Source organism: Coregonus lavaretus (assembly GCF_964263955.1).
Source record: "Coregonus lavaretus genome assembly, chromosome: 37".
Lineage (NCBI taxonomy): Eukaryota > Metazoa > Chordata > Actinopteri > Salmoniformes > Salmonidae > Coregonus > Coregonus lavaretus.
Genome location: NC_140024.1, coordinates 10,569,649 through 10,594,732, shown reverse-complemented (window position 1 = coordinate 10,594,732; position 25,084 = coordinate 10,569,649). Strand labels below are relative to the sequence as shown.

The window sequence follows — 25,084 nt, the reverse complement described above, 5'->3', positions numbered from 1 at the left end:
GTATTCTTTTTCACTGCTAAAACAGTACAGACAATGTGTGAGCAGGCACCTTCTGGGTACAATATATGCTTGTGCTTTGTTAAATATTAGTCAGGGACCATACCATTCTGCAGAATGTTCTTGTATTTGATTTTGACCTGCTGCCATGTCCGTTTTGGCCCGTTCATGTTTAATCTACACACACACACACACACACACACACACACACACACACACATTTAATGGAGTCACACTGCAAAAAATTACTTGGTATTTTTGTCTTGTTTTCAGTAAAAATATCAAAAAATTTATCATAGCTTTATACAGTGTGATGGAGTTACTTTACACAATTTCACTCATATCTGCAGTGCATTTCAATTAAAAATTTAACCGTTTCATAATTACAGTACAACTGCATTTTTGGAGATGTGAATTAAATATTTGAATTGTAATTGTGATGTTTCAGCGGAGCGGTGAGTGTGTAATTGTGCACTACTTACGCATTCAGGCGGTCTGCAATACTTTGCCACACTTTTTCTCTTTGCTTTATCACTGTGGCGGTGTTGCCTTTCTTCTTAATTATATCTTTTACCTCCTCGTATGCCTCCATGAGGATTTGTGCTTCCGACGGGGAAAAGTACGCGGCTCTAGTTGCCATGGTAAATCAGTTAATCTGTGATCTGTGGCGGGGTCTATTTGAGTGAGCCGTGAGCGCGCACCTATCCAGGATTGGTTTCACCTGGCTTAATGAATCCGTGTCTGCTCATCCTGGCTTGGTCTTTGTGCAACCAATTAAGCCTGGACGCACATGTTTTGGCTTCATTGAGCTCAGCTGAGTCATTTATCCCGGATGTCTTAATTCTACTTTTGTGCAACAGGCCCCTGGTTGTCAAATATATTTTTATTGTGTCGTTCACGAAACATGGTCACCAAACACTGCTCGATGAGTCAGGTAACAGGTGAGGTGAATAGAGGCATACTGGAATTATATTTTGGAGTGGATGTCACTGTCAATAGAAACGCTTGTATGATTTAAAATGGTTAACTCTTCATACCTTGTTCATAAGTAGCCTACTATAAATACTTCTGTGTCAACAAATACAATGGCCTCTACTAGTCATATTGCTAGGCAAAACTTGGCTTAAAGTTATTCTCAAAAGTCTAAACCCCTCATGATCACGGATTTAAATATAAGCCTAAACATGTACTTTTCCAGGCGTCCTCCTGCTGGCAAAGCAAGAGATCCGCCAGTGTTTCCCCTACCTCTGTATAGACAGTTTTCTAATTGGTTTCAGTTGACCACTTTGGTGCCACAGAAGCCTGAATGTTGCCTTTGGGACAAACTAGGGATTAAGTATATGGATGAAGTTAAAGTGTAAATTAGCTGTCAACTAAATCTGGTGCAAAGCATCCCTTCTCATACACAAACGGATGTTTTGTTGTACATTGTCCCTGCCAAATAAAGTATACATGGGTGTAAAGTGTTACATGTGTATACTGATTGGTATTCTATCAACTTAACTTGCCTGTGATAAATGAAAGCTAATCAACTTCCAGCAAATCAATCTTAATTAATAAAAATGAACTGGTGTTAAAGTTCCTAATTTGGCTTGTGTGTGCAACATAACCTGTGTGTGTGTTGGCATGGTGCTAAACTAGATGTGCCCATCTCCTGAATAAAAGCAGTAAACACAAAGTATTTCAAAATTTTATTTACGAACATAATCTCTGAGGAACAACAGCAGTTCTCGCGCTCTCTGTACATGCAACTGTAGAAAATAACAATTTAGAATTTTTACTTATCAGTTTAGTATTTATTATTTTCTCGCTTTTGTTTTCGCAGGAAATCAACACAGCTAGAGGCGAAAGTACTGGATCTTTAACAGCACTGACGATAGCATCAACAAACCCCTTCCCCCATAGCTGCTCCAACAATATGTACACAATTCAACTACATTGTACAAATAAAAAAAGTTACATCACCTGCAGCGAGCGCACTGTCTCGTTGCTGTTAGAACCCCACATTCTACGCAAGTTTAGACTAGTACAAAGAGGAGGGTGCAAAACGTCCTGGGATATTTATTTACAACTATGTACAATGTCTCTAACGCATTACAGGAGGAAAATTTACACAGCGGAGACCTTTAACTGAAACATACCACAGGTGTCAGAAAGATAATAAATAGGTTATTTCTCACCATTTAAAGAGTAGTTCTCCATGCTTTATTAGTCTTTTTCCATTCTAAAGAATTAGCTACTGTCTTGTTCAATAAAGAAAAAGAAAACTAGAAAAAGGCTTGAAATTGTGACTATTATGTAAAATAACAGTATGTCCAGTTAAAATAACAAAATATTAAATGAACACTCGAATTGAGTGTAACTTGTAGAGGTAACTTGTTGCAGACTGATGAGATCACAGGGTAATCTGTAGGGTGGAGATGGGGATGAGACAGGTGTTTGTTAAATTTCCTTATAGAAATGATTCTTCACTGGTGTGTGTTGGAAATAATATTTGGACGTGTGTAAGAGACACCGGTGTCTGGACAAAAATTACAGGGGATGTTGTCTTTATCAACCAAATGTCAAAAAATGTGAATGAAAAATACCAACTTGAATGGTTAAAACTATTGCTCTGTGCACTGTTTGCTGCAGGCTTTGAATACCGGGGTTGGATTTGACACTAATTAGCTATCACAATTTCAAGCCTTTGTGGTTCAATAAATGATCAAATAAAGAAATCAAGGCAGGGCTCAAACCGTTAAGGTGAGACACACACGAAACCGAAACACACTTGATGTCTTGTAAACAATATTGAGGGTGCGGGGGTATAGTAACGGTATACATTCTGCTCATAAGAAGTGATTGACATGCCACTGGTGTTTTATGCTTCGTACAGAAGAAAAAACCAAGACAAAAAGACAACACCCAACACTACATACACTGATCTAAAACACATAAGGATTCTGTTGACAAAACTCCCCCTCCCCCCGGAATAAAAATAAAAAATAAAAATAAATTAAAAAAAGACAATTGTGGGCTTCAATCAAACTGCTGAAGTCTACATGACCCTGACTACCTGTGTGCTATGACATTTATTCATGCGTTTACTGCCTTGTGACTAAGATGTTCCTCTTTCAAAATGTCAAGGACTACAACTAGTGAACTGCCTGTACACTGGAGTAGCAACACCCATTGTACTTGAATAGACACATCATACACAGCTATGTTGAGTGTGTACATAACGTCACAAAATGTCACTTAATATTGCCATTAGGATGAATGCGCAGATCACAGACTGACAGGCATCCTATGTGGAAGTTCAAAATGTTTTTTAAATCAGGACCCACCAAAAATAAGGAAACAATCAATACTCACAAATCAATATTCCAATTGGATAAAAACAGAAACATCCTTAACCATCACTTTTGCACCATTCTTCTCCCCTTTGTGTACGAGTTAACTAAGTTGTCTGTGTCTGCTTTTTGGTTCATGAAATTGAGGAGGTCAAAGTTTAATAATTGTCTATCTCGGCCTTACTCTTAGATTGGTAAACAACACAATATAGCACAGTATGATGATGGCCTATCAAACCAAACATTAAAACTTAACTTAACTGCTACACTTGAGAAGCTAAAGTGAAACAAACTACCTGCCTGTTAAATATCTCAGTCCACTAAATTGTTCTGAATAAACTATGTAACTCGCTTTTAGGGTGATTGGTCATAGAAGGGATTTCTGAATTTAACAAAAAAGGAATTTGATTAAAAGGCCAATTTAAAAATGTTATCAGTCATGCGCATATAAGTCAAATCTAGTTATTTTAAATCAAAGAAACAATTTACCCATGTTACGCAGAGGAGCATCATCTTTACTTTGGCGCCACCCTTTGAGTATTCGAAGAGCAGCACCTCATACTGTAAACTAATCTCCACTACTGTACAAAATGAGATAGAGGGGGTCCATACTTGGACATTTGAAAAAGTTTGAGTTTAAACTTTCTCTGTCTCAAAATGCACATCAGCCAATTAAAATCGCTGACGTAGTTGCATGTGAAACAACGCTACATGTTAGCTGTTCCTATTACATAACCTGGCACATTTAGCCCTATGCTAACCTGACCAGGTGGCAGTGATTATCCGCATCAGCCTATCAAAGATCCAAGACTTTATATCCACCAACCAATGGCATTTCTTAAAGTAGGTCAGCTTGGCCACCAGGGGGATATTTTAAGCCTCCAAATTCAAGGTTTACATTTTTTCCACTTGGTCTGTAAAGTATAGCGTCCCAATATTGCATGATGCATCCTTGACTATGCTGCTACTAATGTTAGACAATTCAAAGGGCATGTTTTCGCTATATGACAAATACACACGTGATGTCACCAGGCAGTCCAAAAACCCCACCCAGCCAAACAAGCTGAAATTTCAAACAGCTCTTACACTAAAAGTGCATTATCATAATTTCTGTATTATTCCAACCTCAGATTGGAAATATATATAAAACACAGGAAAATTGTTTTTGACTGCACTGCCCCTTTAAGGAAAAAACTTTACTAGTGGTCCACAAAGCTTGATTCAAATAACTCATTTGTGACGAGGTGAATTCTTATTTTTTTTGGACTGCATATAAAATGTTGTTGCCTACATAAGAAAATAAGTGGTGTTTTTGGTCTAACAGTAACGTTATACTATGGTATTATATTCGGTATGTAGAATAATAATGAATCATTAAGTAATCTTGCCAGACATTAATTCAGCTTTGATCTAAACTTGATCAAAATCCTTAAGTCTATTGACGTACCTGTGTGTCAATCTAATTAACATAAAAAAATACCCATACAAATCTGTTAGTTTAAGCTAGAGATATGTTTTTTTTGCATCTCAATCCACTGCATCCACCTATGTCGGCCTTCCGCATCTGCGGTGGAAAGTGGCAGAGCTACAGCGCTGTTTGTCAGATCAGGAGACATTTTGAAAATCGGTCTTCTCACGAAAATGTCTATAGCGTCCGAACGGTTGGCCTACTAACTAATATGACCACTCTATGGAAAGATGAGACTATCAAGAACACAATGGGGTTTTTGTTTTGCTCTAAGACCCCCACAACTGTCCCGGGACTCGTCTGATGGTAACCAGGTACCGGTAAAAAAAAAAAAAAAAAGTGAAGTATGGAGTTAGTTTTGTGCCAAAAAAATTGGTTAAATATGTGTCAAAAAAATATATACACATATTTCCTGATCTCCTAGATATAGGACAGACACTTCAAAACCTTATTCCTTATGATTATTTTTTTTACTGTCTTTTTATCCATTTATGAATGTGTTTTTCAATTTGTTTCTATGGGCTATAGTAGTAAAGCCCATATTTTATCAAATATTGTTTTCATATTTTTTTTCCATACTTACATGGGTCCTAAAATTCTTAATCAAATAGCTAAATGATCCATGGTATGACCATCTTAAAACAATTCCATGTTAGCTTAGGAGAACCCCCTCCCCCTCTCCCCCTCCATATGCTTAGACATTTAGAGGTTCAACAAGCACCATTCTGAGAAGTGGCGGAGAGCCGCAAATTGTCAAAAAATGACCAGGAGCCAGGCTCGCTACACTGAGCTATTGGTCCAGTTTACATTTTATTCTTCTTTTGATTAACTTTGATTAGCAGATGGTGCCGGTTGACTTCTGTTAAGGATGCTCTCATGGAAAAGTGTTCTATTACGTCCATCTACGTAAAGATTTGAAATTGGCTGATGCAGAATTTGTAACCTGACAATCACTGCCTTCGGGTCAGGTTAGCATAGGGCTAAATGTGTCAGGTTATGTAATGGGAATAGCTAACATGTAGCATTTTATCACATGCAACTACGTCAACAATTTGAATTGGCTGATGTGCATTTTGAGTCGGAGAAAAAAAAAAAAGACTTATAATTATAATGGTCGCAAGTATGGACCCAGGGAGTTTGGAAGCTAACACATTCCATAATTAAAGCAAGAATACATTTTTAAAACCAATATGGAATGTGGCCTGTATCTTGTGGATAAACAGCTTTGCTAAAAATTAAGATTCTAAACATTTCTTTAGTTTAGTAGTTTTAGGTGGTATACAGAAGAAATCAGCTAAATTCATGTCAATCTGATGTGGCCTGAAAAACAGTAATGCTTATGACAGTGACTTTCAAAAAGGGAAGTTAAGGATTTAAAATATTGAGCTGGCTATCAGATCCCTAGTCTTGTGTCCTGGAAATTCTCCAACATCATGATGAATATTATTCATAAAGACCCACACATACAATTAAAGTACAATTAAAGTACAATTAATGGGTAGATTAAAGAAAAAATTACAAAAAGAAAATCCCATCCAGAATTATAAATGAATGTGATGGTTTTGCTTGTTAGTGGCATTTCTTTCTTGACCAATCCAGATGGACCCTTGTTTGACTTGCCCAACATGGAGTAAATAAAAAATATTCACTGTAAAAAGGCATTTTCTTGGTTTCAATGTTTTTTTTTCTGATATAATTGTGTAATAAAGCAATGACTAATATAACTATTCTATTCTTTAAATAATTCAATAACCATTTTGCTACATCTGAGGACTATATTTGTGGCCCTTAGTTTGGCCATTACGGTGGGGTTTTGTACTACCTATTTATGTTGTGGTGATTCCAACCCAGGTAACTCATTTTGACCAGCCCTGGACAAAATCTATAGATGGGAACATTACAACTGTGCACTGGAGTCTTTAAAATACTGACAACGTGTACACATTTTGGCCCATGGGTATGAAGGGGAAAGTGCTGCCCGAAAGTGAACTGTACATACAAAGATAATTTTTATTCATTTATTTTTTTACACTTAACTGAGTGATGTTACAGTACATAAGTTATTTACAACTGTGCAGTAATGTGTGGCAAAATAAATTATCTAGAAGGCAGCAAGAATACATTGGTTAACGAATATAAAAACTGTACATAATTTACGGAATACAATTTTTTTTCAGTTTTATTTTTTTCCATTAAACTAATATTGGCTCTGTAGTGTTTCAAGTCACTTCCTCAGAAACAATTAAATGCCCAAGTAAAGAAATCGACAAAAAGAAGAATATTCTCCGCTAAACCACCATCTGTTTAGTCTTGAATCTTTGAATCGCAACATTCTTGTATTATTCTTTTGTCCTGTTTTTCCATTTGCAGTCATAGTTGCAGGTGAACAGGTGTGTGTGTTCTACCTAGCTTGGCAGAGTGTCAGAGGCTGGTTCTTCCTGCATGCAGAGCCAGGTGACCAGACTCTGGTGGGGATGCTCCGGTTCATCCCCATGCTCTGCCCAGGCCATGAGGCTGAAGATGCCGTCTCTTCCCCTCCGGCATTAACCCCCTGACACACTCTATGGACCCTTGGCTGTACTCTGCTCTGGGGCAGGTTGCTGGTTCTACCGGGTGTGGTGGAGGGCTGTGGACAGAGGGGACTGAGGCTCTCTGACTGAGTGTGGCCTTATGGTCCCGACCAGAGAGAGACAGCGTCCACACAGACTCCCCTGTCCTTTCAACAGGGAGAGGCTGGAGGTCCTGCAGATGCCACATGTTGCACCACCGCATAGCGCATGCATGCCCTTCTGGCCATGTGCTGCTTTCTCCTCTTCAAGGCTCACCTGGAGCTCTGTGTCCACTGTGGTGCCTCATTCCCATCCACCAGGAGATGATCCAGAATGGTAGGAGGGCTCCTCTCCGGCGTTCCTTTGTTGTTTCATTTACGGGGACCAATAAATGCAGAAAAATATTTCTATATCTTCTCCCCTATTCTCGATCCCAACATCACCTAAAAGGGAGGTGGTGTTGGGTGCTTCAAAGCAAAGCCGTTTTGCTTTTTATATTCTGAACAAAAGCATAAAAACTTGAGGGATGAAAGTGCAAGTTGTGTTTTTTCCCCGGTAAAAAGATGCTTCTTCCTCTCATGGAAGGGAATCATTAGCAAGTTTTTTTTTCTTTTACTTTTTTCTATATAATATATAGGTTTTAGTCCTCTTCAAACCGGCTAGCCCTTACCATACGTTCTGTTTGATGTCTGTTTGAAAAGTGATGATATTTGACCTCTAACTCTGTGAACGAGTGCATGTTTCTGTCACGCGGGCAACAGCACAAAGTCATCATTGACGTCAACCATTGGCACGTAGAAGGAGGGGACCTCGTTGACGCACAGAGACTTGTGTACAGCAGGGTCCAGCTCCTGCACCTTCAGTTGCCACTCCATCCTCTGCACTGCGTTCAGGGCAGCTGCCTCATGCTGCTGCCGCATTAACAGACACGTCTGAGAAGAGAAGAGCGAGAGAGGCCATTATGAACCGGCAGAAATACAACTGCCGTACACAGATACCCTGCATATCAACCACATAGCAAATGTGCCATAAAAGATGAAGTACAGTCATATCGTTACCTTCATGCGGTCATATTTGTCATCCACATCCTGGATCCAGGAAATGAACTGGCGGGCGTTGAAGCGATCTCTCACTGACTTGTTCTCATCACCCTGAGTTAAAGATGACAAGAGTTAAAGCATGTCACATTTTATATTTATGTATATAAAATATTAAGAGTAATTGGAAGAGATGACTAAACAAATCCCATGTCAATGGCCCTATCTGTCAACTTTTTGCCCACCTTTTTTACCACCCACAGACGCACCTGACTCTCTGTTGGCATGTTGTACACCTCAGAGTCCAGTAACATAGTGCAGGCACTGAATGGGACGGCCTGATTGGCTATCGTCCTTGCTGCTCTGCAATGGACCCGCAGTACTTCTTGCTCACACGAGACAATAAGCTTTTCCTGGAAGGAGAGATATAGAAAGTCAATACAATAAGATTGGAGAGAGGGGTGACAGACTGGAATTTCAACTTTACTTCAGAAAAGATTGCTTGGTTGGAGAAATGCATATTGCTGTTGCATTTCTATTACATAGCAGCTTTGAACATTCATCAAAGGATCGTTCAAAGCACTCCTTCTCAGTGAGACTTCAGAAGTGAGATGGATAGATATTTGGGAGGGTACAGTGAGCCCTGGTTCTTACCCTCTCTATGCTGTGCTGCAGTCTCAGCTTCCCCCTCACTGCCTCCTGCTGTCTGAAGAGCTCCTTCAGGGGCTCCGATAACGATGGAGGTGGAGCAATCTGAGAAACCAGGGCAATAATTATTTGAGGTTATGATGTAACCAATCTTTCCATTGCAACAAAGTTACAACTTTTGTTGTAAAGGTGCTGTGCGGTTATTATAGGTTACAGAATGCAGTTACTTGATGTTTATCATTGTCATGAAATAAAATCAATGAATCAACAGATGTGTGAACATTTGGAGGGGAAGGGAGGTACTCACCACTGGGATGTGCAGCTTGCTGAGAGGCTTGCCATCCAGCAGGTAGGAGCCTGTGTAGGTCACATACTCAGCGTAGCACTGAGGGGCCTGTGGTGTGATGTAGCACAATATCTTCCTCTTCTCCTCAATTTTTTTCCGTATCTGCAGGTATTCGAAGTAAGGGTTGGAGCGGTCACTGTGGTAGGGTTCTATGTCATCCAGTTTGATGGCGTTGACAATGACAGCCAGCGTCTGTTGAATCATCTCCCTGGTCTGCTGCATGGCTGTGTTGACCAGCTGAACTTGCGGTTTCGGGAACTTCCTCTTGCGTGGATGCTGCGTCTGGGATTCCTCTTCCTCCACCGGCCGACCTTTAGTTTTGCTGACCACTACAGGAGGCAGGGGAGCCGGGATAATGGTTGGTGTGGTGGAGATGGTGGTGACAGCCTCCTTTTCTTTCTCCAGAACAACAAAGGGGACAAAGGTGGGGGTGGGGATAGGGGTGGTTGTGGTTACAGCCATGCTCGTGGTGACAGGGGTAGGGACAGATGGAGGCATCACGCTATCAGGTATAGTGGTGGTGGTCGTACTCTCTGCTACTACTCTACTACTCTGCTTTTTTGTGTTGGTGGTGGTATTCTCCTGTTTTGCCAGCATCTGGGCCCTATTTCTGGTCATTCTCTGTGGGATCTCCTCCACCTTCTTGGGAAGGTCAGTTGGCAATGTTGTCAGAGTGACCGTGAGCTTAGATGTTGTCTCAAGAGCCTCCGAAACATGGACTGTGCCAGAAATTGTGACAGCAACTGGCAGAGGAACTGAGGGGACTGGACTGCAAGTTGGCCCAACAAAGGGATCTGATATCTGCCCACTTTGTTCTGGTTTAACAGTTGTCAAGGAGTCCATACATGGAGTAATTACAACTGATAAAGACTCTGTCAGTGACATCTGCCTGTGATGCTGAGTATTGTTTGTATCAACAGCTGAGAACATCATGTTTCCATCGCTCTCATCAGTCTCTTCATATGTGTCTCTGTTTTCGAAGACCTGTGGTTTCACAAAGTTAATTTCAGGGACATTCTGAGGCTCTGACTCAAATTCTGGTTGGAAATTGTGTTTTGGTGAGGGCACAACCAAATCCTGCAAAGAATCATTGAGTGGTAGGACCGTGGGAGGGCACAGTGGTTTGGCCAGGATAGGCAGGTCAACCTCCATAAGCTCTTCGTCCTCTATTGTTTCAATAGCAGGAGGCCTTATTTGAGTAGGTGGATGCTTGTGGTCGGCTGGCTCTGCATCTCTGACGTCAAGCTCTGGCATCTCCTTGTCTGGTAGGGAGGTCGGGAGGGAGAGAGAAGGGAGGTCAGGTAGAGAGAAAGGGCCAAGATCATCCAGTTCATCCACTGTAGCTGAGAATGGGTCTGTCCAGGGCACCACTGGCTCGTGGCTTACTGCTAGAGGCATATGGCTCTCAGAAGTAAAGCCATGGGAGTTTTGTCTGCCATCTTGTACTGCACAAGAAAGCTCTGAGTCCATCTGGTGATTATCCTCCAAGTTTGGCTTGCAGTCTGTGAAGAAACACTCTAACCTTGTGGAGGATGAGGTGGTTGTCAAGTAGTTTGGTTCCAATTCCATGGGTGTCATTTCAGGTCTTGCTGGAGAAATTGGAATGTCCTCCACAGCCTCTTTTTGCTCGTCAAAGTCAGTATCAGGTACATAGGACCTGTAAGCAGCATATGGAGGGGTCACTGATGGATGGCCAGGTATGGCAGTAATGTGCTGCAAATCACTGTCTGAATGCGAGAAGGGGCTGGTTATCTTGGAGACAGCTGCCTCTATTTCCCCATAAGTCCTTTGAGGAGATTTCAAGAGCATTTCAGAGTTCCAGCTGATGGTATGATCACTGGAGTTCTCCACCAGGTTGGGTGGTGGATGTGGGGGAGTCAACTGATGCACCTCTGTAACGCTTCTGTCTGGAGATTCAGCCCAGCTCTTCCTCAAAGGCTCTTCAACCCTTGGAGGAGAGAATGAGCAGACGTCCCTTGTCTGCTCAGTCTCCTCAGCAGCATGATGATCAGCATCTGTTGGTTCTTCAAGATCCCCTTCCTCCTCGTCCTCCTCCTCTTCTTCTTCTTCCTCCTCCTCCTCCTCCTCCTCATCTTCTTCGTAGTCCTCTTCTTCCTCCTCATCCTTTTCCTCAACGACAGGGGGCAGAAACTCACTGCCACTGACTGGGTCAGAGGGAACAAGACTGGGCTCACTTTGAAGAGGCTCAGAAAGGTCATCAATTTCCAGGAGAGGAAGAGCAGCAGGTGCAGGGGTGGGTGGAGCAGCAATGTCCAGACACGGCTCCTGGGGGTCAGGTCTGTGGACTGGCGTTGAGGGCTTCATCAGGAAGTTATTGTAGACACTCTCAGGCAGGTGTTCACTGGTCTCTGTGCCAGCCATTGCTGTGGTGGCCCCGTCTGGTGCTGGCTGGGCAAGTTCCAGCCCGGGAGACAGCATTCTAATAGGTGAGAAGTAAGGAGGAGACAGGCATTCAAGTCTCTCCACTGACGCTGCCTTGTCTTCTGGAGGCTGGGAGGCTGCCAAGTCAAACTCTGAGGTGTCAGGCAAAATGTGTTGCAGAAACTTGCCATCTTCAGCTTTGAACTCATCTTCCAGGGGTCTTCTAACATCAGATGAAGCCGATCGACTGACAAGGGGCAACTGGAGATTCTTAGCCGGAGTTAAACAAGTCCCCTCTTGGAAGGTGTGTGATGAGTTGGAGTACCTGTCAAAGAATGATGGGGAGCAGGCATTCATAGACATGGCCATGGCTGATGAGTTCTGACAATCTAACCCATCAAACATTATATCAGGGTAGTCCTCTGCACTGCAGGATGGAGTCCGTGGCGTCTGCATGATGTCCTCATAGCTGGGACAAGAGATTACAGATGTGGGGGTGGGAGCACCCGTTGGCCTATTCGGATCTTGCCTAGGTGAGGCAGGGAGATTTTCTTTCATCTGATGGCCTGCAAGCCAGTCCTTTGAATTTTGAGTGTCAATGGGTTGTATCTTTCTTTCCGGGGACATAATTTGGGCTGGGAGACAAACATCTTTGAGCTTCTTCTCTTTCAATGCAGATTCTAAACTATTTGATTTTTTTGATGATAGTTCATTGCGATTTTTCTTTATTTCATCAGTGGACTTCGTTTTATCCCTAAGTTTGGGATCCCCTGATCTGTGTCTTAGTTTCTCCATCTGCTTCATCCTCTCCTTATGCTTCTTATGGCGTTCTTCAATCTCCTGGTCTTTTAAACCTAACATTTGCCCAAAGCTGGTTAGTCTGAGATCTCCATCAACCAGAAGCTTTGAACGTGGGCGGTTGTCTTTGCGAGCTGTGTCTTTAGATTGAATTACTTTTTCATTTTCTTCCTTAGCCTTGGACTTAACATGGTCTGCCCTACTGTCTTTGTCCAAGGAGTCTCGGTTTCTTTCTTTTTTCACATCAAATTTGGGACTGTCTTCCTTTGATCTTTCCTTCAAATTGGTAATTTGAGGACTCTCTTTCAATCCAGATTTGATATCCTCCTTGGAGTGTTTAAGTGATCCAAAGCCGTCCGTGTACTTGTGTTTCTCCTCTTTGACTTTCTCCTTATGTTTCTCTTTTTTCTTTTTGTCCTTGATCTTATCACTGATGACAGTACTCAATTTGTCTTTGTCAGCTTTTTTAGACATCTCCTTTTCAAACTCCAATGTCTTATCAAAATCATCTTTATCGCCCTTAGACCCAAATGGAAATGTGTAAGGGTCCGCTTCTAATGGCATAGGCTCCTTCTCGAAGGGCAGACTTTCTCTGCGTCCATAGGATTCTCTTATTTCCTCTATCTTGTCTTGTTTATCCCCCTTTTCCTTCTTGACTTTGTCCTTCTCCTTGTCATGACTCTTTTTGGAGGATGATGAAGATGAATGCCGGTGCCTCTCTTTCTCTCTGAACTTGTCTTGAGGATTAGATATGGAGAGTGAGTCTCGTCTCTCATCAGTAATGTCTGGCAGGCTGATGTTGGAGGAATCATAGTAGCTGCTGAGCACTGGCTCATGACCCTGATCAGTGAAGCTGTCTGAGGATAACTCACTGTTCTTGTCATTGGAGTCATCCTTGTAGTCATTCATGGCCTCTTCCTCCAGCTTCTCCAAGAGCGACTTTTCATTTTCCCCACTCCCCTTTGAGGGCTTTCTGTCGTTAACATGATCTTGCTTGTCTTTATATTTACTCTTGGTCTTTTCCTCACTAGCTTCCCTCTTGTCCAACAGCTTCTGCTTGTTTTTCTTCTCTTGGTTTGAGTCCACAGACATTCTGTCTTTGCGTTCCTTGTGTTTCGCATCAACAGAATCCTTTTCTTTCTTATCTTTGTTGTGTTTCTCTAAGGAGCCCTTCCTCTCTTTCCCCATATCAAATGTGGTCTTGTCTTTTTTCTTGTGGTCTTTTTCTTTCGGTTTTTCTGTTGTGTGTTTGGCCTCAGCAGAATATTTTCTGGGTTTTTCCGTTTGGAAGTGATCAAGCTCATCCCTGTCAGGTGTGGAGTCTTTCCTGTGAGAATCTGACAACCCAAGGGAATCACTTAACTTGGCCACACCTCCGTTGTAATTGTCTTCTTCATCCTCACTTTCATCTGTGAAAATGTCTGCGATCTTGTACCATGTTTTCTCAGGTTTTACTTTCTCAGGTTTTCTCTCCTCCTTCTTCACCTCAACGACATCTTTATCCCTGTCAGCATGCTTGTCCTGTGAAGCCTTTTCTTTCTTGTCCTTAGTTTGTTCTGAAGACATCTTCCTGTCCTTGCTGTGTGTGTCTTTGTGTTTGTCTTTAGCTCCCTCCTTCTTGTCTTTAGAGCCTCTATCTGTGTCTTTTTCCTTCAAAGGCTTCTCAGTTGCTGTCTTGTCAGGCTTCTCCTTATCCTGTTCTATGGATCGGTCTTTAGGCTTTTCCTTGTGTTTGTCAGCTTTAGTCTTTTCTCTCTTTTCCACCCCATCTCCCTTTCTCTCCTTCTCTTTTCCAGAGTGGTTCCTCTCTCTAATTTCACATGGTTTGCTGACAGTTTCAATTTCTTTGAAGAAGGCATCATTCCCATAATCGTCTCTGATGGACTCCTGTTTGATTTTCAAGTCCTTTCTTTCTTTAGTGAACTCATAGGAATCTTTTCGGTCTCTACTGCTGTCCATGGAGTCCTTCTCTTTCTTCTCTTTGACAGTATCTGCAGATTCCTTTCGCTTCTTCTCCTTTTCTACAGAGTGGCTGGAGTTGAGTTTCAGTTTTTCGGTCAAATCCTTTTTCTTGTCACAAATCTTTTCTGAAGAGTCTTTCTCTTTCTTCTTGGAGGTAGGCTCTTTCTCTGACCGTTTGTCATTATGATCTAATTTCTTGTCTTTGATTTTGTTTTCCTTCCTCCGGTCTCTGCTCTCAATTTTTTCAGTCTCAACGATCAGCTTTACAGTGTTGTTTGCTTTATATTCTTTGTAGTCCTTCACAGGAGGAGCATCCCAGCTGTCATCTCCAAATAGGTCGCAGTCAGAGGAAAGGTCTGATGCCCATCGGTCATGGTGGTCGTCTGAGGCACTGAGCTTGGTGTCTTCCAGGTTTAAGAAACGGTTACTGACATCATAGACTTCATAATCAGGCTCTTCCTTCTGAACCTTTTCTTTCTTAGATTTTTCCTTCTCCTCCCTGGCATTTTTCTCCTTATCCACCTTAATATGTTTTTCTTCTTTTTGCTCACTGCTCTTCCTGTCTGGTTTAGATGACTTGTCCTTTGACTTTTTCTTCTTCTCCTCTTTATGAATCTTTTGTTGTTTCTCCTCCTTGGGCTTCTCTTTTTCCTTGAGGCTCTTTTCTTTTTCAGTTTTCAAGGGCTTTTCCCTCTCCTCCTTGCTAGGCTTCTCCTTGGTGGACTCTTTTGTTTTCTTGGATTTCTCCTCCTTAGCAGTTCTTTGCACTTCTTTTCCAGAAGACCAGTCTCTGTCCTCAGACTTGCCCTTCGACAACCTGTCCTCCTTTTTCAAATGCTCTTTTTCATGTTTAGACAGCTTGACTTTGCTTTCAGCTGGGGACTCAGTCTCAACAAGGAGTGACTTTTGCCTTGAATCATCAAAATCAAATGAGAAGCTTTTAACAAATTTCTCGTTCATGTCTTGATTGAGCACTAAACTGGGAGCCTTTTCTTTCTCTTTGTTTTTGTGCTTGTGTTTTACTTTATGCTTTTTCAACACTTTGCCATCTTTATCCATTTTGGAGACCGTACTGTCTGTGTTGGAGTTCTTGTGAAAGTCAGAGTTCTTTTTGTCTAGTGCATTGGTGTGCACATTGTTTTTCTTTCTGTTTTCCTGTGCTTTCTTTTTCACCTGTTTCACTGACTCGACACTTGAGTCGGCAGAGGAGTAGTCCGACTCACTGGAAAGCCTTGTTCTAACAGAGTCAGAGAGGGAGCTAACATCTGACCATACAGGAGATGACACAGTCTTCCAGCCGTCTGTCCTCCACTGCTTTGGGTTATGCTCTGTCAGCGAGGGTGTCAGTTTCTGAGAGCTCATGCTTCCATGAGAAGAGGAGGAAGAGGATGCAGAGTGAGTACTGAACGCAGAGGATTCTTTTAGGCTCATTGTGGAGTCCTTTATACAGTTCGAGCTCTTCATAGAGCCTTTATCATCCTCACTCCCTATGTCCCCACAATCAGAGTCAGAAGTGCAGAATTTGTCATTGACTTTACCAAATCTGACCTCCTTACTGACATTATTTTTTGTCTCCTTCTTCCTCTTCTTCTTCACTTTAGTTTTCTCTTTCTGCTGCTTCGAGCTCAGTGTAGCAGAGTCCCGGGCCTTGGCATTGGTAGGTGGCGCTGGTTGCCGTGGTGTGGGCATAGGTGTGAAACACAACGTCCCATCATCCTCGTCTGAGCTGTCAGAGAGAATCCGTCTAACAGTCTTCTTTGGTGTGAGCGAGTTGCTTTTGGAATAGGTTTTGACCACCTCCCCCTTCGGTATTGAAATTAAGCCGCTAGCCTTAGTGACACTGGGAGACTCCTTGCGGAACTCTTTCTTGAGCAAGTGCTTGTCGTCCACCGGAGGGACGCGCTCTTCCTCATCATCCTCGTCAAACTCATACTCGTCCTTGACGGGGGTAGTTGTTGTGGATAGGGGCTGATCCAGCTCTTTCTTCCCTATCAGCTTCAGGCCCTTCTCAAACTCTGAGTCTGTGTTATTGCCCTCAACAGAACTGGATGGGGCAAACGATGGGGCATCTTCTTCCTCTGAGGATTCTGAAAAAAAGAGATGATACAATCAAATAAATAACAGTTCAATAACAGCAAAAATCTGTCACACTCGGTGGTTAAAGGAAAAGCAAGGAAGTTAAAATAAAAGGAACAAATGGCAGGGTGAAGGTGTTTAGAGCTACTCATGGCATAAAATGTTACACACCTGACGAGCTCTCCTCACTGGAGGTATAAGTGCCTTTTCCAAGCAACAGATTGAGCATCGTTGGGGAGTTAGCAACCTTCAACGCGGTTTCCCCCCTTCTGTTGCTTTGTCGAGGGTCCCCTCCATACCTTAAAAGCAACTTTACCACCTACAAAGAAACAGAAAAGATTCAGAAACATCAAAACATTGGTCTCAGTCCTAAACACGGCCATTGCCCATCTACAGGAGCAATCACACACTTAACACTGAAGTTACCTTGAAGTGCCCGTTGTTTGATGCGTCATGTAGAGGGGTGTCATCATCCAAGCCCTTGGTGTTGACCTCTGCACCGGCTGCCAGCAGCTGCTTGGCCACATCGTAGTAGCCTCGGTTGCACGCTTCATGCAATGCAGTCCAGCCTGTGAATCACAAACACAGTTAAATAACGGCTCAAATATTTCTCAAACGTAGGATTCAAAATCATTTTTGCACCCAGTTTTGAACATTTTAGATTGCTAGAGAAGCAAAGAAATGTGCAACTATTATCATAAATATAAAATATAACACAGAAGTATGGAGGTGAAAGGCAAGAGGCTGGAGGAGGAGCAGCAGAGAGCAGAAGGAGGAGCAGCGAGAGGAGGAGGAGCAGAGAGAGGAGGAGGAGGAGCAGAGAGAGAGGAGGAAGCGCAGAGAGAGGAAGAGCAGAGAGCGGAGGAGCAGAGAGCGGAAAAGGAGGAGCAGAGAGAGGAGGAGGAGCAGAGAGAGGAGGAGGAGCAGAGAGAGGAGGAGGAGCAGAGAGAGGAGGAGGAGGAGCAGCAGAGAGAGGAGGAGAGCAGCAGAGAGGAGGAGCAGAGAGAGCGAGCGACGAGGAGCAGAGAGAGAGCGAGCGACGAGGAGCAGAGAGCGAGCGACGAGGAGCAGAGAGCGAGCGACGAGGAGCAGAGAGCGAGCGACGAGGAGCAGAGAGAGAGCGAGCGACGAGGAGCAGAGAGAGAGCGAGCGACGAGGAGCAGAGAGGGAGGAGGAGCAGAGAGGGAGGAGGAGCAGAGAGGGAGGAGGAGCAGAGAGGGAGGAGGAGCAGAGAGGGAGGAGGAGCAGAGAGGGAGGAGGAGCAGAGAGAGAGGAGGAGCAGAGAGAGAGGAGGAGCAGAGAGAGAGGGGGAGCAGAGAGAGAGAAGGAGCAGAGAGAGAGGAGGAGCAGAGAGAGAGGAGGAGCAGAGAGAGAGGAGGAGCAGAGAGAGAGGAGGAGCAGAGAGAGAGGAGGAGCAGAGAGAGAGGAGGAGCAGAGAGAGAGGAGGAGCAGAGAGAGTAAGATAACCACCAGACTGCAGTGGCAGCGACTCTCACCTGCAAAGTCTTTTACATTCACGTCAGCTCCCTCACTGATGAGCTCCTTGATGCGGCGTGCCTCTCCGCGGATGGCTGACCGGTGCAGCCTCGTCTCGCCCCTCTCATTTCTCTTGTTTACTTTGTCTTTGGTTTTAGATGCAGAGTTTGGCGTTCCCTTCTGGCCCAGACTTGACTGTGACTGATGCTTTGGTGTTGTGTCTACAAAAACAGGACAAAAACCGAGTTAATAGAATTGGCATGATTCATTTCTATAGTAAAAACATGAGCCAAGTGAGCATTGGGCTACATATTACAGTACCATTATGTAACGGTGCAGAATATTTCATTGAAAAACAACTGTTACAACTCCATCATCGCCTGTAGGTGGCACTCTTGCTCAAGACATCAGTCGGAGAACTAAGACTCCCAATTGCTTGAGTTCATTTCATCACATTTAGTGGATTAAACCAAAGCCTTAACCACATTTACATTATTGAGTTTGCAGAGAATAGTCCTGAATGCTATTTGAAACTCACTTAATCTGTGTTCTGACTTTAAGGCACAAACTCAGGCACTGGTGTATAATAATAATAATAATAATAATAATAATAATAATAACAACAACAATACTACTACTACTACAAACAACAGGAAACATATAAACCACATTAGAAGCACAACATAATGCCTAACACACAGAGATCAGCGCTACTACTTAAGAGGAAATATAGCCTACTAAAGCCTATGTTTCTTAAACGTTTAATTGCAATGTTTTAACGACAGAACATAAGTACAGCACTTGAAGAGGAAATGCTAGATCCGACTAATCTAATAACAGATAGCAGATATGAAATTAACAAAAGGCCTGGGTCTGGATATTCTGTGGTTTGGCACAGGTCTGATTTTGCACTATTAGTCCCTTTCAGACTCAATCCCTGGGGTAAACTACTTTCATTTCCCTCATGGTTTAATGCTACATTCCAAAACAAAGCAGCAACAATTTACCGTACAGGAATGTGATACCAACTTCTAGAGTTCCCCACAAACAGCCAGGCCCAGAAAAGAACAGTGGATTAAGACAGTGGAGGTCCATTTCACTGCAGTAATGGAAATTGATGAGGGTTATCTTGTATAATTGAATTCTAATTAAGCAGTGTGGTCTGTTCTTTAATGAAGCATGGCGCAAGAGTGTGGCTGGGACACTAAGCACCAGGGACACAGCACCCCCCTTCACCCCACCACGCGCTGAACCCTCAGAGACGTGGCATCCATGACAAACACGCACCTGGACTGTTGACTGACTCTTCAGCCGTCATCTGCATGAGAAGAGCCACCTGCTGCCGCTCAGAGAGGGGGTACCCGGCCCGGATCCCTGGCATGCCCATCCCAAACGGCAGGCCTGACTTCCTGGTGTTGGTGGGCTCCTTTTTAATGCGCTTCCGTTCCGGACCTTGCTTTTCTGTGAGGAGAGAGGGGAATGGACAATGTGAGGCCTATGGGTAGCACAAACACACAAACACAAGATAGCAAATTGCTCAGGCTATATCGGCTTTCACTTCAGCAGTCAAATTGAAATGGTTTAATTTCTGACCATGTTATAAGGAACCCCCTAGGTGAAACCCCTACCATCCTCTTGTCTAGTTTAGCCTGCATCCATCTTCTGAGGCGGCTGATGGTGGTGGGCCTTTAAACCCAGCTGCCCCAGAGGCAGGGAGGGGTCAACTATTGACAGTCTGATTTTTGTGTCTCTCTCAGGGGGTGTGACTTGGCAGAGTGACCGTGATTACAAAATGGCCGGTGTTCATTTCAAATGTGGCCGAGCCAAGGTCATCACAATGGCGACTTGCTGCTGGACAAAAGCAACTGCTCCTCAAAGACACGCCCATCAACTATTTTCAGTGTCTGGAGGTATTATCAAATCTCCACAGCACAATGTCAGTCTTACTTTACTATTGAGAGACATAAATACTCTACATTTGCAACTGCTGGATGATTTGGAAGTATGCTCCGTCAATGTTTGAACAAGCCCAAACTGTGCCAGCTACAAGATCCTTCCAAAACTCTTTTACATCAATAAAAACAAATTACATGGCCTTCAACTGCGTCCATGGAGACATCAACACACGTCGCTGTAGCTCTCAACAGAGTAGATTGCTCAAGGCCACAAACATAATTAATAGGAGTAGGAAACATGGCAGCTCACGCTTCCGGTCGCAAAACCCTTTCCAGAGATTTTCCATAGTCAGAGCTGATAGACTTTCACTAACATCTGTGAATACTTATGCCTAATGTACCCCCACCCCTGATACACACTCACATTCTCAAAGGAATTTGCCATTTAGACACATTCCTTTTATTCAGACTTAAACAGCATGAACCACAGCAGTGGATGTTTCAGGCGGTGGATGTCGAGGACTAAAAACACTAGAGTTACTTTTCCAAGCCTTTACAGTGAGCCCCAGTCAGTAATGAGCCTGCTTCAGTACTTGAAAAGGGCTGCTATCAAACTACATACAAGCCTCTAATTACAATGACTTTTCTACCAGATTTTGGACATGCATCGAGTAGGCTAAGCAGCACGCAAACATGTGTGGTCTGTCTTCAATGTAAATGAGATACAGTGGGAAGACTGAAAACAACAAAACAGCAGGATAACCCTCACACACATTCCACATGGATTACAAGGATGGAATTAAGACAGAGGCATCTGAAAATGCAACGTAAGCCCATAGATATCCGTAGCTGCTTCTAATTAAACAATTAAATAGTTTTAAAAAACATTTAAGACTATATATACACTGGCAAAAGAAGGCCTATGTATTCAACTAGGTTGATCCCTCAATCTCCCACTCTCTACCTCTCACACACATACAAGCATGCACACACACACGCTACACACTCACACAAGCGCACACACAGTGCACAGTCAGACACAGTAATGGGCTAAGCAAATAAATACTTACAGACAAAAGTGTGCAGTTGTTTAAAAATGGGTGTTTAGCTTGTGGAAAAGAGCGTCCATTACTCTCTGCTTTCAACTGGACGATTCAAACACTACATTTTGTTCATTAGTCTACTGTTGATATAGTCCCCAAATGTTTTGCATGTCAGCAGTCAAGTTTTCAAGATATTGGACTTTCAAGAAGCAAAGTGTCACTTCCAACATCAAGATGACGTGTTTTGCATCATCATGATGATGATGTGGCATTTGATTTGTCCTTTAACTTGAGAGATTTGATGGCAAAGTTGGAGGGAGACCAAGCTACCTCACTGTTCCCAAGAACGCCAATCTAGGCCAGGGGCGGGGGCCACAGCAAGACAACAGTCAAGTTACAATGGGCCCATGACGCCATTGTGTTAGCCTATTGTTGAAACTTTGCTATCAGCTTCCCACAGTAGGGGCAGGCAGAACCAGCCCAACTAGAAGAACCAGGTAGGCCTCGTCTGTTTGTGGTGTCCCCAAATTCAATAGGACAAAAAAGACGATGACAAGCTCATCTTTCTATCAATCCACTTGGGACATCAAACATGCTAACTTACTAACAGCCTGTCTTTCTCTGAGTGACAGCTATGGATATACTCAGACCAGTTCTGTCAGTTGGGGTTTCTGCACCGTGGGAGAGTTGTGTTGTGTTCTATTATTAGAGGTAGACCTGATGAGCTTTGTTTGCTTTACTACAATGTGAATGTAGGACTGGCCTTTCTTCCTGTGTTAAATTTCGTAGAACATGGGAATCAACTGTGAAGACAGTGAACAGTGAATACACAAGTGAGGCGACTAGGCAGGGTGAGATCTCATGGTCAATATATAAAAACATTAGCACCACAACTCTGTCTTTATTCTTAGACTGAGATTGAAACTGATAACAAAGCATGAACAATACTAGCACTTACTACCACACATACTAACACCACCACCACCCAGTCACACAGGAGCCAGACACATTCATGCTCCTGTATGAGGATTACCCTCAGGAGAATGTCATGGCCTGGGATAGTGAGAAGCAATTCCCTCCTACTCAGAAGACAGGGAGAGAAGAGAGAGCTCTGTTGTCAAGCAGCCCAGTCAGAGACAGCCAGCAAACAGGAAATGAAGGAAGAAGAGACCAGAAGTGGCCACAGGATGTTGTGTCACTGCTTTGTGCTTGGCTACGATGACGAGAGCAGAGGAAAGTGTCGGTGCAGAACAACAGTCTTCAGTGGTGGTAATGACAGAGAGAGAGACAGATCAGCAGACTACCGAAGGGCTTTCTCTCACACTGTGTTGGCCTACTAAAGAGCTGCCGCTAACTGCTTGACCTCCTTATCTCTATGTACAGAGTAGACTGGGCCATCCTGATGTAGGCTACAGTACACAAGGGGTCAAAGATGGACTGGAGAAACAATGGAACCGTTTCAGAACGTCTGGACAGAGTGCAACTACTAGCCTATCTAATATACCTAGTGGAGACTGTCAAGCTCCAAAACAACTGAACCCAGACCAAATCTGATATCAAGTCAAATCATAACAGTGAATAATTCATGGATCTTCCAAAGAATGGGAGATGAAATATTACAAAAACATTTCTCCCTCCAGGGATCTGAATAATAGTGGTGTGCAGCAGGCAGGCAGGCAGGGCTGATTTGGCCTGCGGTACGGTGGAGAACACCTAAAGCAACCACCCCCCCCCCCCCTACTAAAAGCAGCACCTGCTGATAAGACAGGCATCCTGTATTCCTGCCATATCGTGATGATGATGATGATGATGGTGTGTGTGCTAGCCTGCCTTCCAGTGCCAGCATAGCGTGGGCAGCAGCAGATCTGCACTCATCACTGTCTCTTATGTCTCCCACTCCTCATAGCGTTATCCAGAGCAGTCTCCTCGCTGAGCAGCCCTGGCTATGGCTCCTACACTCATACTGCAAGGAATGTGGAGGGTCTCTACACCAATACAGGTTAGAATCATCTGCTACACGCACTACCATCTCTAGAAAAATGTCTTGTAACCTGTCAAAACAGTGTGTTCAAGATAACAGAGCAATCACTGCAATTTGCAGTGAAAGATGATTCATCTAACAGATGCCTCAGGGAGAATAATTTCAGTTGAGATCGAGTGCCCTGTTATGACCATAAAAATGGAGGTTATGTACTCAAATAAGGTTCCACCACACACTGACTTCACTTTAAGTACTGACAGGGTGGTACTAGGCCTAGATAACTGTCAACACAGTATAATACTGTCATCTTGTGGTTTTGGAGAGTGCAAAGACAACACAAATGGAGAATGCAGCAAATCCCTGGTTACAAAATGACTCCAGTATGAATTACGTATTTCAAATGGAGTATATAGCCTAGTCCATGTTAGATGAGTTTCCTGCCCTCTACTGTCCCCTTCCATCAAAACTAGCCAGCAAATAAGGGGATGTGAAGGGTCTAACTTGCTCGTCTTTCATAGCTGAACAATACAATCAAAAGTAGCCACACCGTACATTTCTCAAAAAGCCAATATTATGCTACGAATTCAATACTATCTTATTGTATAGCTGCCTCAAGCTTCAAAACACTATCTCACAGGCCAACTATGGACATTTGTGTGACGGATGCCACGCAAAACCACTGAGTACATAGCATAGCCTCAGTCTGAACTCTCCATCATCACAGAAGCACGAGGAGCTGGAAGCACAGGGGCGTACTCTCCCAGCAGCCCACCACAGTGAAAACAATAGACCTGTAGTTCCTTTTCTGTGTAGGAGAGGAGCCACGCTGGACTGACTGCCATACCCTCAGAAAGGTTTAGAGAAAGAAATAGTGAGAGAGACAGAGAGAGAGAGAGAATATAGCTATGAAGTCATTAAGGAGGTTTCGGTTTCATCACTCGCTCTCTGTGTTGTTTTTCCCACTCAGGGCTGATGAGAAGGAGGAGGACCACAGCGTGGAGAAATGTGAAGCTCTCTCTCCTTCAGGAGGTCATATGAAGCCCAGCCTGCACTTTCCTCCACATCCTCAAAGTTCACTACTGGAATCCTTGTGGCTGTTATTTTCCAGGGTTCAGAATCCCTCTGTCGTCTCCTAACATCCATCTCCACCAGACATGAAGCCTGCAGCAGCACAGCCAGACCAGACTCCTCTAGCAGAACCTGGGCGGCAGGACCACCTCTGGTCTGTTCTGCAGGCACAAGGGAGCAGGCCAGGGGCACACAACCCCTCCATACAAAGGCCTACTGGGCCACAGTCTAGACTCTATCCCCACAATGGAGGGCCAAAGAAGGAGAGTTCACCATATCAAGAGGAGATACAGTATCATCAGAAAGACACCATCAATGTCAGGGGGAGGGGATGGGGCTGGCTGTAAAGTACTCAACAAATTCCATAGGGTAGAGACAATAACACAGCATGAAAGGAACTAGCTATCAAGGCCAAGACAACAGAAGAGGGGAAGTGTGTGTGAAACCACACTAGTGTGTATGGGTTAAATAAGAAGGTATGGAGACAACTGACACAATGGAGGATGAACCGTTTAATGAATGTTTCCATTTTACAGCCAGGTTTAAGACACGTGGATGGGAAAGATGACACTGAGAAGGAAAACAGGCAGGGAACACTAAGACAAACACACATTTCCACCCCCAAAGTGTATAAAGTACAGGCAAAGGCAATGTGTGAACTATGGTGTAGTTATTCTGAGAGACCGAAAGACATCCATCCTAGCTGTAGAGGTAGAGACCATCCAACATTAGCATGACAATAGACAATCAGGGCACTGTTCTAGACAGGGGGAGGGGAGATACTGAGGGGGGAGGCAACCTTTCTTTGCTAACAGCCTGCTAACAGCTTATAGGGTCACTACCACGAGCAAACACAAACACACAACCAAGCCACTATAGTAGTGACTAAACAGTGAGGACCTGGGGAATTGATTACGCTCCTGATTTGGTCACTAAAGCTGCACTGAGAACACAGGCTCTATATTCAATATCTCTTAAAAATAGAGAAATACAAGTTTTCCTGCAAAAAGCCAACCCACGTCA

At 43.5% G+C, this 25,084-nt stretch overlaps 1 protein-coding gene across 1 annotated transcript in view; it reads right to left on the bottom strand.

The window, feature by feature from the left end:
• Positions 1 to 6,804: 6,804 nt before the first annotated feature.
• LOC311111633 (ankyrin repeat domain-containing protein 11-like) overlaps positions 6,805 to 25,084 on the bottom strand; it is a 139,978-nt gene continuing 121,698 nt past the window's right edge. Inside the window, exons 6-14 of the mRNA XM_084154407.1 lie at positions 19,362 to 19,535; positions 18,095 to 18,295; positions 17,025 to 17,167; positions 16,770 to 16,917; positions 9,342 to 16,609; positions 9,041 to 9,139; positions 8,632 to 8,799; positions 8,408 to 8,500; positions 6,805 to 8,281 (exon numbers count right to left, since the gene is read on the bottom strand). Of these exons, the coding sequence (XP_084010533.1) occupies positions 8,096 to 8,281; positions 8,408 to 8,500; positions 8,632 to 8,799; positions 9,041 to 9,139; positions 9,342 to 16,609; positions 16,770 to 16,917; positions 17,025 to 17,167; positions 18,095 to 18,295; positions 19,362 to 19,535 (8,480 nt within the window). The 3' untranslated portion in view covers positions 6,805 to 8,095. The remainder of the gene's footprint in view (positions 8,282 to 8,407; positions 8,501 to 8,631; positions 8,800 to 9,040; positions 9,140 to 9,341; positions 16,610 to 16,769; positions 16,918 to 17,024; positions 17,168 to 18,094; positions 18,296 to 19,361; positions 19,536 to 25,084) is intronic.